Raw genomic sequence first — 19728 nt, forward strand, 5'->3', positions numbered from 1 at the left:
TGTGCTCTCACTACCGAGGGCCCGGGTTGGATCCCTGGTCAGGGAACTAAGATCCCACAAGCTGAGGCACGGTGTGGCAAAAACAAAAACAAACAAACAAACAAAATTTATTTACACATGAATGTTCACAGCAGCGCTATCCAAAAAAGCCAAAAGGTAGAAACAACTCAAATGTCCATCAACGGATGAATGAATAAACAAATTGTAGCCTAATCCATACCAGGAAATTCATTCAGCCACAGCAAGGAAGAACTGACATAGGCCACAACGTGGATGAACCTTGAAAACATCAAGCTCAGTGAAAGAAGCCAGACACGAGAGGCCACGTATTATATGATTCCACTAATATGAAATATCCAGGATAGGCCCATCCATAGAAATAGAAAGGAGATAAGTGGCTGTGGGGACGGCTGGGAAGAGGGACGGAACCAGATGAAGGTGGTGGTTGCACAGCACTGCGAATGGACCCAGTGCTCCTGCACTGTTCACTCTGAAATGGTTAATCTACGTTATGTGATATTTCACCCCAAGTAAATATATATACATATGTTACCGATCTTGATTCCTGAGTTTTTTTATGCCCCCTTATATTCTGTGCCTGAGGCCAGGGCCTTACTTACCACCCCCAGTCTTGGACCTGTTTCATTTTACTTTTTACTACAAATAAACAGAGTGACAAACTGAAATAAACTTGGGCCACATGCAAATCTGTGGCTGAATTCCAGGTAACAGAATGACTCATTTTTGACACAAAATTAGTTGTTGCGTGTGCCCTGCCGGCCTTCCCATATAGCCCAGAGAAGGCTCAGCTACCTGGATCCTTCCTCACCACCTGGATGTCTCCATACACCAGACAAGACACCAACACACTTTCTGCCCGCTGAAGTTGCTGGGAAAAGTTTAATTGGCTACAGAAATTTGCAAGAACCAAAGGTCACCTCTGGAGGAAAAAGAAAACTACCCCTTTGATTCTGGTTCATGGAAGTGCATATTATCAGATTCCCCTCGAGGCTGTACATCCCATGTTTGGTGGAGAAAAGAGTGATTCTATGAGTGTGGTGATTTCCTTAGATACTTCCTTCATCTTGGCTTCGGTTACTTCAGAGCCTTAAAAAAAAAAAAGAAAAAAGAAGTATTAGCCACATCGAAAGCTGAATAATATGTCTTACAAGTGCCTCCAACTAATCTTTGCACCATTTTGGTTTGCTTCTGAAGGTCTCCATGTCTGAGGCAAACCTAAATAGGCCCGGATGTGCCTTCCCTGGTGAACAGGAATGTTCTGCCCCCAAGTGAAATAAGAAGAGAAATCACACTGGAGCGATGAACTCCGCACGAATTTTCCAAAAGTTGCTGTCCCTGCTAAAGAGCAGGGTTGTCCAGGCAGCACCTGCCTCTGAGCATGAATGGAACAAAGCCATCCAGGCTGCTACCTTCTCTAATAAAACCTCCAGGAGCCGTGAGGGACATAAGCTGCCCTTGGAAGCCAAGCCAGTCTCTGGCATCTCCCTACAAAGAAAGAAAACATTATTTTATTTTCTACAAATCCAAGGAACTCTGCTTTTCCATGAGTGACCTAGACCAGGGGTCAGCACACTGTGTCTGGAAATCAAGTTTTACTGGGACACAGCCCTGCCCATTTATGTACATACTGTCCAAGCCTGCTCTCCCTCTCCAACGCACTGGAGGGCCCACAAAGCCGAAAACAGTCACTGTCTGGCCCTTTACAGAACAAGTTTGCTGACCCCTCAGCTACACTATCAGCCTCCACGTATCCATTTAGAGGCACCCGGATATGTTTATTCCCGGCCTCAGGCGCATTCCTAACTGCCTGCTTCCTCAGGTGCATTCCAGATTCCCAGAAGCACCGTCAGCTGTCAAGTCTGTCCTGCTAACTATGCAAACAGGAGCGTCCCAGGGGAGCAGGATCCTGCGGGACCAGTCCTGTGATGCTCCCTTCTACACCAAGAAGACAGCCTGTCTGGGAAACAAACAAGAACTTAAAGGTTCCATCTCACCCTCTCAGGCAGTCCTGGTGATTCCAAGTCACGTATCAGTTTCAGCTGATTTCCAACTCAGCTATCCTTTGCTCTGAAAAGCTGTCATCACTGGCATCGCTGTATCTATCACTAGAGCAAAAGACGAATTAACTTAGCAAGGTGTAAAAAAACTCTGGGCAATTATCCTATTTACAATCCTAAACACTTTCCATAATTAACCCCCACTAAGAGAAGATACTAAGGAATATTCTATTATTACTTCCTAGTCACTCCAGGAAGACGTGAGTCCAACCACAACCAACGGTCTCCTTCTTTTGTCAGAGGAACTGATCATTTGCTTGTGTCTTAAATTGGAAGTACCTTATTCAGAAAATTTATAAAAGCATTTCAATTTAGACTGAAATTTATAACCTTCTGAAGACCACTAGTATAGGTCAACAGCATGAAAGTTTTCCATTCCAATAAACATTCTCATAGGTCCAAGGGTTTGAGAAATAATTTGCACAATTTTGCTGTTCTCAAATTAGAAACTTTATGTGATGATCCAACTACCTCAAGTTACATGTAGTATTCAAAGTAGGACTGATTATTGACCTAGATGCCGCCATCTTGGGTTCCCGAAGAAATACACCTTCTCCATGAGATAGGCCTGTAATTGTACTTTCACTTTGAGCCACAGACTCAGTTTGGGGTTCCTCTTGCTTGGTTCCAAGCAAGTCAGCAGGTTGATCAACCCCTCAAGAGTTCTACTGATCTACGAAGATGACATTGTCAGGAAGTAAGTGTTTTATGCCGACCCGTTCCTAGCCTTGGCCAAGTTTTTGCTGACTTATAGCAATAGAAGTCTGAATTCCATAAGAGGTGAAAATTCACTTATTTTAAAGAGAGGAGAGGGAACAATTGGAGAAACCCTATGCTGACAGGCTAGAAAACAAAGATTTACCCTAAACATATGGAGTAAATATCAATAAATACATAAACAAAATCATAACAGACAACCTCACTCTCCTCCCTGACTTTTGGACAAAATACTGGAAAGGGGGAGGGTGGGGCTAGAGTATGGAGAAGACACAGAAAAAGATCAAGAATTGGCAGAAAAGACAAGATTACTTAGGTGAACAAAGAAATCAACATATCCTTAAAACCAATCAAGTAGAAGATACCTCCTAGTTAGATTTTAATTCAGGAAAACCACTTCTGTTACAACAGGGTTTCCAATAAAGAAAACACAGGAATAACCAAAGAAAATATATTTTTAAAAAACAACCCCCCAAAATTGATATATCCTTATCCATGCACTCTTACTACGCAAACGTCGACTCCTTCCTGGTTCTCTGCAACTAAAGGGAATTTGGAAGATGCACTCAACTCCCCATGTGAGAAGAAATGAAGGTCAAGGATGTTCAAGTGACTCGCTAGGCACACAGCTTGTTCAAGGTGGGACCAGGATCCCCATCGTGCTAACCCAGGCCACAGGCTCAAGTCGAAGGTGTGTGCTGCAGTGGGCCCCACAGGGCATGTACCCTGACACCACAAGTGAGAAGGGCCAAAGGGCCAAGGGAACTCCATTTTCTCAAGTATCTCAAGCTTCCTTCCCCACCTCCGAGCCCATGGAGGAGTGGGGTGGGCCCACATCCTCGCCCTCACACTCCTGGTTGTACTGGTTATTAGCCACATGCCTGGGAGTCTAGAAAAAAGTAGTAACAATACCTACCACCTCATCAAAATGTTATGAGGGCCGAAAGAGAATGCCTAAATGTGCTCTGAAATTATATGAAAATAGGAGCTGTTGCTGTTTATGGGGGCTATGTGTTTACAACATGGCATCTCTCAAAAAGTCATGGAAATATAAAGAAGCGGCGAAAACTGCCAAGTGCATGATTTTCAGAAGTCTTTCCTGTACCAAGAGTAATTCCCTACCCACTTCAGCAGGTGGACTTGGGTGGGTCTAACCTAATGGCTCTCATTTCCTGTCTGCTGGCTGTCAGCCCCAAACTCTGCCAAGGCATCAAAATGACACAGGTTGAGTCTAACGAAGGGGAGCTCCAAGGCAAATGACGGTTCACTAATTTTCTTCCATATGTGTTCAGGGGCGGAGGTGGAACAACCACATAAACCACAACACTCAAGGACAGAATTCTCAAAATAGGCAATGCTGCTCAATAAACATGCTGATTTTATGGCATTCATGCTCCAGCAAAACACAAGTGCTAGAAACACAATTCCACATGCAGGACAGCAGTGGTTCCTGCACATCCAATAAAATGTGGGTGCTGCTCTGTGCCATGTAAGACTTAGGGCTTCATTTTTGTTTCACACAGAACAGACTTAAGTCATAAGATACTTATCGGGGCATATTTTCACTTAATTCGAGACATCTCAGCTCTATCTTAAGACAACCTGTCTTTTTAAATAACCTCTGTACACACACACACACACACACACACACACACACACACACACTTCTCAGTGGGGAGAGTTATTAGATATTAGGGTCTTACATGTTAAATTTTTTGAAATGCCGCAGAATACGGAACTATTCGTGTGTGCCTTGTTACTTTTGAGGAGCAGAAAATTTTAAACCTGCACTGTCCGATGTGGTAGCCACGAGCCACAGTAGCTATCTAAATTTAAATCAACTAAAACCAAATAAAAGTTAAAGTTCCATTCCTCACGTGTACACACTGAGCCACACTTCAACTGCTCAACAGCCATGTGTGGTTGGCAGCTACCATATTGGACAGTGCAGATTACAGAACATTTCCATCACGGCAAAAAGTTCTATTGGATAGCATTGATTTAAAAACAAATGAATGATGATTTAAAAAAAAAAACCATAATCACCATGCAGTGGTTCTCCTTATCACTCCCTAAGAAAGGTTTTTTTTAAGGTCTGGCTATGTACAGTCAAAATCACAGCAACTCTCTCTCATACATGCATGTACCCCCCAAATAACGGAAGCACTCTTTCTAAAAAAGTTTTTTACTGTACTATTTCTTACAAGACAAAATCAAAATCACCAGCAGCAACGCAAGGGAATCGCTATCCTTAAACACTGGCTGGACTTACAAGACTTGACCGCCATGGTCTACATGTGGTTCTTTGACAAACAAAAGGCTTGTCATAGTCAAGTTTGTTTGTCCAAGACTCCTGGTTCCTAATAAATTCCCAATATAAGAAAACATATATTCCAAGGCACCAGGGCAAGGGTAGAGTAATGTCTCATATAGTCCACCTTCTTTGCTACCCTGATGCAGCCATTAAACCATTTCTTCTCCATTAACAAAAAGAGGTGGTCGGAATTAAAAAAAAAAATTAATAGCATACTTAAGATTCCCAGCATGCATACATTCCTGTAACACTTTATATCAAAATCCATCTCATATGGAGAAAGCATATTTTAAAACAGGTTTCCATGCACACAGTTTCCCCCAAAGCATTGTTATTGCTATGCTTCCTTCCTTCTCAAAGAGCCCCTGGAAGCCATAAAATATAAGAGCAATGGAATAAAAACTTAGTATGCTGTGAATGAGTTTTGCATTGAATAGTAAACGGTAGAACACAACCCCAGCGGGGCGTTAAAAGCACAGTAGTCTATGTCTCTATTAACTCCGTCCCTGGCTGGTACCACATCATCTGCAGGCAGTGAATCACGATCAGTAAAGAGCACCTCTTAAGCAACGTTTAATCCCTGACGGAAGGCATACTCAAATGGGGTTTATCAGCAGTACTTTACGAGAAAAAGTCTCCAGGTATGGTTTTGGAGTCCAACAATAAGGGAGGGGGGCTGTTTTAAAGATGTTTAAAAGAACTGTCAAAAAAGAAAGCAAAAAAGAATATTTTTTTCCAGTTCACTTTTGCTTGAAATATAACAAAGGAGGAAAAGTAGTATTTTTATATCAGTTGAAAGTTTACAAAGCACCATCTCAACTGTTCCTCACAGCAACCCTAAAGGATGAAGATCCTGACGTTTAGGACTGGGGACTTGGAAAAAAATTACCCAGTAAGTGGCAGATCCAGAAAATAAACCCATAGCACCCGCTCTACTTGCCCACACTGTCCCCACAAAAATAAAATATTTGCACCTTATACTGCAAGAATGGCCCCTGGCAACATCAACCATGTAGCCCAAGAGTTAAAATAAAAAGGAAGGTGATTCCAAGTTTAGAACAGTGCTGGAAAATGCACATTAGATTCACACAGGAGAAAAAGAGTATCTTACTCTCCTAGTCAAATAGAAAGAGACACCCAAAGTGGGATAAGGACGCCTTAGAGGGAGAAATGTACACTCTGTATATAATCAGCGGAGAGGCCACACCCACCTCTGATGCCCACCATCAGTAACAATTTGGGGAACCAGCATCCTAACAGGCTACAGATTGGCATTCCCTTCTCGCTAAGCACTTCAGGAATGTATAACAGGAGCCAAGGGAGACGTGAGAGCTGAAGCCAAAGCACTAAACCCTCTGGGGGAGTTCAGGCTGTTCCGTAGGGATTTGTGGGCATTTTATGCTGTGAGTCAAGAGAAGCCATTTAGAGATTCAAGCTCCAAAATAATGCAGGAAGAGCATTCTGCCAGCAGAAGATGGACTGAGAAGAGGAAAGCTGGAGGCCTGGAGAGCAGGTAGGAGGCTTTGAGTAGGCAAGAGATGAAGGAGACGGGAACTAAGGTGAAATTAATAATAGCACAATAATAATTCCCATTTAATTTCCTACCATAGACCAGGCACTGTGCTAAGTGATTTCCATTTAGAATAAAACGTACTCTTCATCACTACCATGTGAAGTGAGTACTATTACCATCCCCTTTTTATAAAGACTCTCTTAGCTGGGGGTCTGTATCTGAGGACCCCTAGAAGAATATCGATGGATTCGATGGATGGGAGGCTTGTGGGATATGAATACCGTTCCAATTGCTATGTGTGTGCAGCCTTCCAGGAAGTGGGTCCACAGCTTTCATCACTTTCTTGGAAGGTGATTTGTCAGCCTCAAAATGTAGAGAACCATTAAACTACCCGATGAGTCCCCCAGGACAGGGTGTGTGTTCTCATTGGACTTGCAGTTGATTCTCCTGCACCCAGCACCATGGCTGGGATGGCGTGAGCTCCAGCACATGTGGCGCATTGAGTGGACGCTGAAGCACGCAGCCATCAAACAGCCAGAGCATCATGCAACTTGGAAAAATGTGTACGAGGTGTTCAGTTCAAAAGACAGGCTTTTGTAATTAATAAAGACTCTGTGGTGATGCTCTGAGAACACATGAATATCCTGTTTTCCGAAACCTTTCATCCAATGGTTTTGGCAACCACTGATGATCCTTATTTGACTCAGTTATTATATTGGGGGTTGCATCTACATTTCTTTTAATTGGCCTTTTGGTTTTTTTGAGTATTATTATGGAATTTTTTAAAAATGTAATGTGTTATAATCCAATTTTGTCATGATTGTTTTTGATGTTCGAACTGTCCAAAGTGAGCCCCTTTCAAGTGGCTTCTTTGATCTTATACAAAATCTCCCCCTTGGTTTTTGAACTCTCCCTTCCTTTAAGTCTAGCAACACATTCTGGGCTCATCTTGTACTTTCCCTGCCCCAGACCTGAAACCAAGCGTTTCTTCCAGGAACCCTAGTTCATTTCAGTGGGGGATGGTATTTTAGAAACTGAAATGGAAAAAAATGTTTCTTTACAAAAGAGACGTCCACACAGTCACTACCTTAACCAGGTGATAAACTCAGCCTCATCCACCGTGTGACAACAGAGGGAAGGTTATGTGCCTTACGTGTCTCCTGACGTGTCTGTATAAAGTCTACAACAGCCCCAATGAAATACTCTTCCCAAGATGTCTAACCTGATTCTAATCATGAGAAAACAATCAGATGAATCCAAATTCTGGTCATTGCTACAAGACAATTGGCCTGGCCTCTTTATTAAAGTCAATGTTATGCAGAACTGAAAACGAGAGGGTGATTTACCCAGATTAAAAGAAACTAAGGAAACATAACCAAATGAACCTCAAATTGAGCACTGATTACATTTTTTTGATTTCAAAAAAAAGCTAAAGATACATTTGGGGATAAATGGAGAAATTTAAATATGGACTGGAGGGCTTCCCTGGTGGTGCAGTGGTTGAGATTCCGCCTGCCGATGCAGGGGACACGGGTTCGTGCCTCAGTCCGGGAAGATCCCACATGCCGCGGAGCGGCTGGGCACGTGAGCCATGGCCGCTGAGGCTGCGCGTCTGGAGCCTGTGCTCCACAACGGGAGAGGCCACAACAGTGAGAGGCCCAAGTACCGCCAAAAAAAAAAAAAAAAATGCACTGGATAGTAAATGATGTCACTGAATTAATGTTAATTTTCTTAGGTGTGATCATGATACTGCATTTACGTAAGAAAATGTCTTCAGTTTTAGAAAATGAATGATAAAGTATCTAGGAGTGAAGTGCTATGATGTTTGCAACTTATAAATGATTCAGAAATAAGTATATACACAGAGAAAGAGAGAATCAAATGTGGTAAAAAGGCAACAATTGATGAATCTAGGTGAAAGGTTTACAAGTATTCACTGTACTATTCTTTCATCTTTTCTGTAGGCTTGAAAGTTTTCAAAATAAAAGAATCAGGAAAAATACACACACACACACACACACACTCACTATTATGATTACAAGCATGAAATGAGTCATATACGGATATGGACTAAAGACTGGAAGGAAAGACTCAAAAGCGAGCACAGTGACTATGTTAGGTTTATGGATCCATTTTCCTTTTTTCCCCAATTTTCTGTAATGCCTCAGCTAGAAGTCCACAGAAAACAAAATCTTCCCAGGCTGGAAGCCAGCATGTCACTTAGAAGGAAAAGCCCAGGAGTCACAGGAGAGAGACCAGAGACAATGGCGAAGGAAATGGGTGCCTTTGCTCCCTGACTGCTGCCGAGATTCAAAGAGAAAAGTGAAGAGGGAAGCCTGAGCTTGCAGGAGAGAAGGGACTCAGATCCCAGGAGCACACCCGGGCTCAGGAAACGGAAGGCGCTGACTCCAGCTCTGTACTTCCTCTAAGGACCCTCCGATTATGAAGTAGTTTCAACTTCTGAGTTTGGTCTGAAACGATCAAGCTAATACAGTGCATCGTGGAGTTAACTTCCCTCCTCTTTCTGTATCGGCCTGCCTCCTGTCTCGCCACAAAAAGATGATTTCTCTGCATAAGAGATAGTATGTATTGGGTGGAGACATGGAATCTAAGATCCTAAAACCTAGAATAAAATGCTACTCACATGTCTTAAGATTACGGTTTTGTATTTTAAAAACATGTTTCCCAAAAGAGCTGCATTTCTGGGAACTGTTGACTGAACTCCATCTCATTTCTTGCTTTCAGGCATAGAGCACATAGAACAAGCACTATCTAAGCACAAGAGTTTTACTCTGACCTGACAGAGGGGCATGATAAATGTTGGAATCATAAAAACTGGAAGTCGTTCCTGACCTCGGTGTGGAGTGATTGCACCTCAGGGCCTTGCAGGGCAGCCCCAGAGACACGCAGACTGAAAAACAGCCTATGAACTTCAGACTCCCATCCCTCTTCTCTTTCCAGTTGCTTAAAAATGGAATTCTGAAACAACAAGGTCCTACTGTATAGCACAGGGAACTATATTCAACATCACATGATAAACCATAATGGAAAAGAATATATATATAAAACTGAATCACCTTGCTGTACACCAGAAACTAACACAACACTGTAAATCAACTATACTGCAATTAAAAAAAAAATGGAATTCTGGACAGAGATCCTGTGCTTTGCTTCTAGATACTGAAAAACCTGCAATTATAAGAACCTTTGGATATTCTATTTAGTATAAATCTACAATTTTTTATTACAATTACATGAAGCAGTCTCATTCTATTACATCATACACCGCAAAGCCACGCAAATTTGTGGATACCATTTAAACATGGGACAAATTATATTTAGACACCAGGGGAGAGACCTCAGCAAGGAATTACAATGATTTATTTAATGGACCATAATTTCCCATTGATTTCTTTATTCTAAAAATGGTTTATTAGACTTGTGCAAAAGAGTTAACACAGCAGGCCTGAGGCTGCTATCTTTAGAAGGGCCTGCTTGCTGGGGAACTTAGCTTTCAGAATGTTTTCTCCATTACTAACTGATAAGGTCATTTCACTGGGCCTAGGCTGTTTGTACAAGCAAGGTGATTTGTGGTGAGCGCTTGCTATCCTTCTGGGAGCCTGGAATTTGGGTAGTTGCTAGGCAGAGAATGCCCATGTGACCAGTCTCCTATAGAAACTCTTAAGTGTCAAATGGGCTTCTCTGGGCATAAACATTACACACTGCATTTTTACTGCTGGAGGGAGGGTGAGTTCTGTGTGACCTCTCACAGGAGGGAGAGAACATAGGAAACCTGCAGATAGATTTCTCCAGACTCTACTTAAACCTCCTTCCCTTACTGAGCCAGCTGTGTATGCTTACTCTGTCACTGAAATGAATTTTAGCCATGAGTACAACTATATTGATTCCTTCTAGTCAATCATCGAATGTGTGGGTGGTCTTGGGGGACCCCCAAAACAAGACTTAGTTTGATTTTGCAAGTACTTCTGAGTAGCTTATAAAAATCTAAAAAAAAATTTAAAATACTATCCTAAAACTATTATGCCTGGGGGCTTCCCTGGTGGCGCAGTGGTTGAGAGTCCGCCTGCCGATGCAGGGGACGTGGGTTCGTGCACCAGTCTGGGAAGATCCCACATGCCGCAGAGCGGCTGGGCCCGTGAGCCATGGCCGCTGAGCCTGCGCGTCCGGAGCCTGTGCTCCGCAACGGGAGAGGCCACGGCAGTGAGAGGCCCGCGTACCGCAAAAAAAAAAAAAAAGAAAGAAAGAAAAAACTATTATGCCTCTTGAACAGACCACCACAGGTGGTGGACCTGGTCTTTGTAACTGCTGCCATTCTATAGATACCAGAGTAGCTGAGAGTTCAGCTCACCAGCTCTAGATCCCAAAATAATATTCTTACTGCAACTTCCCAGGCAATAAAAGATAAATGTTCTCCACGAAGCAGAAAGCAAAGGTTAGAGCCCAGGTGTATTTGCTCAAAGCCAAGGATTTTTTTTTTTTTTTTTACATTGTGGGTTTTAAAGACATCAGCTGCACATGTGCCATACATTTAAATAATATCAGCCAATTTCTGGGAAAGGAAGTCATTAGTCTAGTGTTCATATTTCTTGACACATTTGTTTAGGATTGATTACAGACAGTAATCTTGTTTGACAGAAATACAGTCCCAACTCAGCTCACATTAGCGCCTGGCCATCAAAGCAGTTATTTGCTTTTCAGTGCTCACTAACACCATGGAGCCAGGCAGAGAGGAGCTGAAGTGCAAGGTTCCTCTGGAACCCTAGGGTCTGCCACTGGATTAAGTCAGGGGCACCATTGTTAGTTGGAAAACCCCCTGCAAGGTGTCAAGATTATACTAGATTATATCCTCCCCTGCTACCTACATTTAGTACTGTAATGGGTAGTAAGCAACCACTGCATACTAGGGAGCCAGGAGACCAAGATAAATAAGATGCTGGCTGCTCTGAAGGACCACACCAGTTGGTGGCTGATAGACAGGAATTCTCTGACCACCATGGAAGCCTGCTAGTCAGCTGTGATCCCAATCCCAGCATCAGAGTCTTGTTAAGAGATCTTTCCTTTCTTTCTGAGACCCTGTGACTCGCTCAGCAGTTGCTGGCAGTCACTTTTCTCAGAAACTACTGGTGAGCTTTACCCAGAGACCACCAGGCCCCAGGCAAGAACTGGCGGGCCAGCCAGCACACAGGTGGGTGGACCACACAAAGCAGACGCCATTTCTATATTAGTTGATGCTTGCAAACAACCAGATAGTTATGCATGAACGATTATGTGTGCGTTATTTCTCCCAGCCATCTCACTTGTTCCACCGTCATCCTCCTTTCACGTGTGAGCACCTGAAATAATGGAGACAATAAAGTGGCTGGGAAGGGACAGAGCATATATCCAACACGGGACCACACTGGAATGTCCAATCTGCTGTGTAAGCCATGCAGCCTTACAGCACAGGAAGCTCGTCTTCATATGCAATCTCATGCAGAACCAGGCCACGTGAGCCAGGAAGAGTGGAGCTGAAGCTCCACTGAAGTAGGGAAGCAGGGAAGAGCCTGGAAACACCCCCCCCTCCCCGCCCCGATCCCAGTCTACTCCTCATGGCAGCCTGGATTCCAGCTCCACAGGCACGGTGTGAAAACCACTGCACTGGTTCAAGAGTGCAGGGAGTGATCATTAATTCATTAAGAGACCCAACATGCAAAATATGTAAAGCTATTCCCATCTGAACACACAGTTAAAGGACATGCTAGAGAGCTGTGAGTCTCTCCTAGCAGGTAATATCGCAAACAAGCAGGCTTGCGTAACAAAGCACACGTAGACACACCACACAGCGATCCTGGCAGTCCTCAAATGCAATATCGCCAGGCTCATTTGCTAGGATGAGGGTCCACAATGGTAATCTTCTAAACAAGATATATCCAGTTATTGTGGTAATAACCCCTACCTAAGAACATGATTCCGGCTAGTTCCTTTCACTTTGAAAGTTATTACATACAATATTCTTAGATGAGAGGAAGTAAAAATGTAAATTCTCCCCAAATGAGTATTTAAATAGAAAGAATTTTTTTTTTTTTTTTTTTTTTTTTGTGGTACGCGGGCCCCTCACTGTTGTGGCCTCTCCCGTTGCGGAGCACAGGCTCCAGACGCGCAGGCCCAGCGGTCATGGCTCACGGGCCCAGCCACTCTGCGGCATGTGGGATCCTCCAGACCGGGGCACGAACCCGCATCCCCTGCATCGGCAGGCGGACTCCCAACCACTGCGCCACCAGGTAAGCCCCTAAATATAAAGAAATTTTAACGAAAATCCCTAAGGGATTTTTTTATTCAAACTTGACTCTAAAAATCATTATACAGGTCCTCCAGAAGAGAACAAAACACATTTTTTAAAATGTTAAATAAAAATGAGAATAGGGTAGATAAGGGCTTGATTTACAATAATCCTATGATAATGAAAAGGGTGGTAAGGATTCAGAAAAAAGAGATGAAATCACCAATGGAACAAAACAGAAATCCCTGAAACAAATCTAAATTACTTCATTGGCGGGGGTGTGGGGGCAGGGGGGCAGTATAAGGGGGATGCGGATTCCCTGCCTCACACAATACACCAAAAATAAAGTCCATATAAATTACAAATTGAAAATATAAAATTGAAACCATATCACTCTCCCAAGGCAATAGAAATAAAAACAAAAATAAACAAATGGGACCTAATCAAACTTACAAGCTTTTACACAGCAAAGGAAACCATAAAAAAAACCAAAAAGATAATCTATGGAATGGGAGAAAATATCTGCAAATGATGCCATGGACAAGGGCTTAATCCCCAAAGTATACAAACAACTCATATAAGTCAACCAAAAAAAACCAAACAACCCAATTGAAAAATGGGCAGAAGACCTAAATAGACATTTCTCCAAAGTAGACATACAGATTTCCAAGAAACACAGGAAAAGATGCTCAACATCACTAATCATTAGAGAAATGCAAATTGAAACTACCATGAGCTATCACCTCACACCACTCAGAATGGCCATCATTAAAAAGTCTACAAATAACAAATGCTGGAGAGGGTGTGGAGAAAAGGGAACCCTCCTACACTGTTGGTGGGAAAGTAAGTTGGTGCAGCCATAAGGAAAAACAGTATGGAGGTTCCTCAGAAAACTAAAAATAGAGCTACTATATGATCCAGCAATCCCAGTCCTGGGCATATACTTGGACAAAACTGTAATTCAAAAAGATAGCTGCACCTCTATGTTCATAGCAGCGCTATTCACAATAGCCAAGACATGGAAACAACGTAAATGTGCACTGACAGATGAATGGATAAAGAAGATGTGGTACATAAATACAATGGAATATTACTCAGCCATAAAAAAGAACAAAATAATGCCATTTGCAGCAACAAGGAGGCAACTAGAGATTATCATACTAAGTGAAGTAAGTCAGAAAGAGAGAGACAAATACCACATGATATCACTTATATGTGGAATCTAAAATATAGTACAAATGAACCTATCTACAAAACAGAAACAGACTCACAGACATAGAGAACAGACTTGTGGTTGCCACGGGTGGGGGGTGGGGGGATGGAGAAGGGTGGATTAGGAGTTTGGGGTTGTTAGATGCAAACTATTACATTTAGAATGGATAAACAACGAGGTCCTACTGTATAGCACAGGGAACTATATCCCATCTCCTGGAATAAACCATAACGGAAAAGAAAATTTAAAAAAGAATGTATATACATGTATAACTGAGTCACTTAGCTGTACAGCAGAAATTAGCACAACATTGTAAATAAACTATACTTCAATTCAAAAAATTTTAAAAAAGAGAAACCATAAAAGTGCTAGTGGAAAACAAATGGGTAACTATTTATATAATAATCTTTTGATAGGGAAAGACTTTAGGCAGGATACTAAAGACATAATCCACAAAAGTAAAAGATTTGACCACATATAAATAAAAAATACATGAATAAGGACTACATAAAGTCTTTATTTAAAACTTTAGGGAAAATAAAAACTAAGATAAAACTAATAAAAACTAATGAAAGCCATTAACAACTTAGAAAAAAAACAAAATCACTTTGAAAAAGTATGTGTAACCTAACAAAGGATTAATGTCCTTTATATATAAAGAGCTTATCAATCATTAAGAAAAAAGGAGGGGATTTCCCTGGTGGCACAGTGGTTAAAAATCCTCCTGCAAATGCAGGGGACACAGGTTCGAGCCCTGGTCCAGGAAGATCCCACATGCCGCAGAGTAACTAAGCCCGTGTGCCACAACTACTGAGCCTGCGCCCTAGAGCCCGCGAGCCACAACTACTGAAGCCCACGCGCCCAGAGCCCGTGCTCCACAACAAGAGAAGCCACCGCAATGAGAAGCCCACACACCGCAATGAAGAGCAGCACCTGCTCGTCACAACTAGAGAAAGCCCGCGCACAGCAACGAAGACCCAACGCAGCCAAAGATTAATTAATTATTTTTAAAAAAGAAAAAGGATAATAGCAAAAGGAAAAATAGGGCAAAGGATATGAACAGGCTATTCATAAAACAAAAGGCCAATAAATATATAAAATATTCATATATATTTATTAATCAAAAAGTCAACAAAAGAAAATCCCTTTTTTAACCTATCAAAATGACAAAAATCTCTAAAACAATACTCAGTATCAGCCTGATTTTGAAAGCTGACACATTACCACTGTAGATGTGATTAAATCATTTTCACTAAGAGAAAAAAGTATGCTTGTTAAGAGGGGAAAAAAATGATTCTCCACTTTTTAAAAAAATCCTACAATGATATTAAATTTTATGAGAAACCTAAGATGTTGATAACTGCACCTCAAGTCACTGCTAAGAACTGTAAGCTGGTTACCTGGAAGACAGCTTGCATCCCTGAAGGAGGTAGGCATTCAGAGTCCCAGTTGCCGCAAGTAATAGCCCCAGGTATGGAGGGGAAGGCTTCATTGGCCTCGAAGAAAACTCAGGATGGAATTGGACACCGACAAAATAGGGGTGATCTGAAATGAGAATAATCATAATGCAACTGAAGCAGATAAATATAAGAAAACTCATTAAGTGGTAAGATGATTATTTAACTTGTTACCATCATAGCCAGTTATTTTCATGATCCAACTTGGTAGCAGAATTTCACATTGCAAAACACATCACATCAATAAGAGATCCAGCATTTTATTTGTGCAAGGTGTTAGAGAGTGAGCAAAGTTAAGCAAAAGTTTTTGAATGGGAAGATGATCTGCTTTCTCCAAATCTGCCCGCTATCTAGACCCTTCACAGAGGTACAGTGGTTCCATTTCCATGGGTGGGGCCCAGGGCAGGCCACCCTAAAATATGCCTAAATGGCATATTGATTATTTTGAATTAAAGTTACTTAAGATTGAGCTGATGGGGACTTCCCTGGTGGCACAGTGGTTAAGAACCCACCTGCCAGTGCAGGGGACATGGGTTCGAGCCCTGGTCCGGGAAGATCCCACATGCCGCAGAGCAACTGAGCCCGTGTGCCACAACTACTGAGCCTGCGCTCTAGAGCCCACGTGCCACAACTACTGAGCCCACCTGCCACAGCTACTGAAGCCCGCGCTCCTAGAGCCCGTGCTCACCAACAAGAGAAGCCACCGCAATGAGAAGCCTGCGCACCGCAACGAAGACCCAACGCAGCCAAAAATAAATTAATTTAAAAAAAAAATTGAGCTGATGCAAGAGGGACACTTTGACACACACCCCACCTAGTCTCCTGAAAGCAGGAAGTAAATCTCTCTTGTGAAAGGTGTACTTCCTGCCTCTGAAGTGGAAGGATACCCTTATCACCAGAGACAGGGAATTTGGGCAGAGAAGCCTATAGAAACACATCTTGTGACTTCGTTAATTTACGACCCAAGCCCAAACTTTGTTTAGATTCTTCACTAATTAAGCACCCAAAGCCTAAGTTTCTTTGTCCTGTTAATTCCTCACATATTTATTGTTTCTTTGTCTAAAAAGTATAAAGGCTGCCTGCTTTGGCCGCTTCTTAGGTCCCATTTCTATGAGACCTCCGTCTGCATGCATTAAAATTTGTTTTTCTCCTGCTTATCTGTCTTGGGTCAATTTTACTATTAGTCTAGCCACAAGAACTCAAGAGGGTAGGGGGGAACGGTCCCCTCCCAGCACCCTGGTATCCTCATACTTAAGGCTAACTGTAAGTCACTCTTTCTCTTAGATGACTTCAGGCCATTTTCCACAAGGTCTCCTTTCCCAAGGGATGGGTCCCCTGGGAATGCACCAGGTATAACTGCTTTTCTAGTCACAGCTCTGGGCTGGATATTAATCACGGATAGCACCATGAAGCTGAACAGGCACTCGTGTTTCAGCCGATGCCAACGTATCTCTTGTGATGAAGAGACTCCAAGTGATAAAAGGATGCCCTTTCAAGATGTTAATGGTGGTTATGGCTCAAGGGGTGAGAGTTCAAGATATTTTAATTTTCTCCCTTATATTGATACTTCTCTGTATCGTGTGAACCTTTACAATGAACACATATTTCTTACATTATCAGAGGGCAAATAAAGCTATTATACATTGAGGGTTGTAAGAAGTCCCTATATGAGCAATTCAAGTTCTCCTAGATGTAATAGGAACAGAAAAGTAGCTCTTCTCAAGTATCTGAAATCCCTTGTTTGGGAATGGTAAAAATTAATGGGCAACATTTCCAAATCTGGGTAGAAATTTTCTAGGATTACAAATTCCTCTCCCAACTCAGAACTCTCAAAAACTATGTTTATTCCCAGATTAGGAAGCAACTCCTAATTAGAGATTGGGCAACTCTCTAATCACATAATTGCTATAGTCAAAGCATGGTCAGTATGTATTCCTTACTTTAAAAATCATTTTAATGGCCATATACATATCAAACTGAAGATGATAAAATATAAGTTTTATAGGAGGAAGTAAATATAACTTTAAATCTTTCAATGAGATGCTTTATCAAGTGATCTGAAAGTCTAGTACGAAATTCAAAATCACAAATCCCCATCACTTACCACTGAAGACCCAAAGCTACTGCTCAGTAGTAAGGAAATGATGATTGAACGGCAATGTCCACTGTCTTAAGGTTATCATTTAAAGCTTATCCCTCATCCTAATAAAATATGTAGCAGGCTAGCAGAGTGTTCTTATCTAATGGTTATGGAACTTTAGAACAGGAAAGGACTTCAGAAGTAGGGTAAATGTCCAGGTATAGACGCAGAAGCCTGGAGAAGCTTTGTCCTGTTCCTGGTCGGCTAGCTGGGGTTTCAGCTTCCATCGTCTGACTAGCTCACGCCTCCGTTGGCACCCGTGGGGCCAGGTGTGTCCTGGGGCGCTCACTGCCCGCTTCAGAAGCTTTGATGTAAGATCACCATTTGTTCTCTTCTGCAAAGGACTGATCTTTCAATTCTCAAACGATGATGATGATGATCCTTCTCCTATTTTGAGTCTTCTTTATAAAATAGTGGCAGGATCAGAGAGTAGTTTTTCATGTTTGTTTTAATTTTTACTCCTTACTTAACTAAATAAAAGTTGGAAACCTGAAAAAAAATAATAAAGCTTTGCTACACAAAATGGTAGCCCCTGGCCACAGGTGACCATTTAATAAACTCACTCAAATTAACTGAGCACATTTCAAGAGCTAAACAGCCACACACAGCTAGTGGCTACCATATTGAACAGGGCAGAACACTCCATTATTGCAGCAGATTCTACTGGACAGCTCTGAATCCAGAAAAACCCAGTGTAGACATCCTCTACATCATATCCAAGAAGAAGCCTCCTTGAATTAGAATAACATTCAGGTATGAAAGCTTGGTGAGAGGAATGCCACCTTCTCCCGGGAAAGTGTCCCCTCAAGAAAAGAAGAGAAACCAGCTGCCCTTAGAAAGGAAAACAATACCTCTTTAAATTAAAGATGTGATGAATCTTGCAGCACAGCATCTAGGGATGTCTCTGAAAGAAGCCGACAATAATTGTGGTTTTGTACCACTAGAGACAGAAACTAAGCAACGGATCGTGTCATAGCCAGGGAAAGAATATTTGAACGAATGGATCGTTGCTCTGAATCACTTTACCCAAAAAATCCAATATGAGGAAAGAGACTAAAACTTTTTATTTTGATGATGCTCTATCAGTCAAAGTATCTTTTAAATAATGCTCTTAATTGCTTTGAAACAAATTCTGACATTATACTAATCTCAAGCTTTGTTGTTCCTTTTAGAACTCCTTCAGGAACGTAGTGATTCATGGATGTGATAAGGGTAGCTAAGATCAAAATCTTCTGGGAAATTTTCCTTAATAAAATGAATTCCCTTGCAGTCAGCTTTTTAAAAACTGCAAGGTTTTACAGCAGGTCTCATTTCCTTTCCAACCCACATGAAATTTGAAAGTGTCGGTGGGAAACTAAATCCTTGCGATGAAGAAGCTTCTAAGTGCTTGCTGGTAATAATGAGAGACAGGAGAATTAAAGAGAATAAGTACTTGAACAAAGTAAACAAATAGTCATTTGCATAAGAAATTTCTCTGCCCTCTCACATGCCAGCCTTAAGAGACTTCAACACCAAACAGTGATCCACTCTATAACAATTGTAAATGATGGGCATTTCCATCAGAAGGACTACAGAAAATACATCCTCATATTCTAATTTAAAACTTCAGGCATGGATTGATAATCTTAAGTGGAATGTCCAATGAAAACAAGAAGAACAATAAAATCCCACAGAGGTGGTGGCAGAAGGAGGCTCCGACCTGGTTTAGCTCCAGTCGCGCCAGGGGCTGGCTGGATGGCCCTGGCAGGTTGCTTAACCTCTCTGCACTCGGGTCTCCCTCTCCATAAAGTAGGAATAACATCACCTGCCTTGTAAGTTACATAAGGCACGTAGAGTCCCTAGCAAGGGGTCTGGTGAGAAGCATCTAGTGAGTGCACACTCAATGTCCACTGCTTGCCTTCTTTCTGGGTCCAGGTAACATGCTACAGTGGTCAAAGAAGCCTTTCCCAACTTCAGTACTCCTCCCTGCTCGGGACTTCTGAAGTACCTGAACAGTTGAGAGACAGAAAAGGAAAG

At 42.0% G+C, this 19728-nt stretch overlaps 1 protein-coding gene across 4 annotated transcripts in view; it reads right to left on the reverse strand.

The window, feature by feature from the left end:
* Positions 1-861: 861 nt before the first annotated feature.
* CTPS2 (CTP synthase 2) overlaps positions 862-19728 on the reverse strand; it is a 109065-nt gene continuing 90198 nt past the window's right edge. For all 4 annotated transcript variants that reach the window (XM_082681879.1, XM_082681880.1, XM_082681878.1 and 1 more), the window contains 3 exons: positions 15516-15660; positions 2016-2126; positions 862-1107 (listed from right to left, as the gene is read on the reverse strand). In XM_082681879.1, coding sequence (XP_082538005.1) covers positions 2057-2126; positions 15516-15660 — 215 coding nt within the window. In that variant the 3' untranslated portion in view covers positions 862-1107; positions 2016-2056. The remainder of the gene's footprint in view (positions 1108-2015; positions 2127-15515; positions 15661-19728) is intronic.

Source organism: Grampus griseus, assembly GCF_964374135.1.
Source record: "Grampus griseus genome assembly, chromosome: X".
Lineage (NCBI taxonomy): Eukaryota > Metazoa > Chordata > Mammalia > Artiodactyla > Delphinidae > Grampus > Grampus griseus.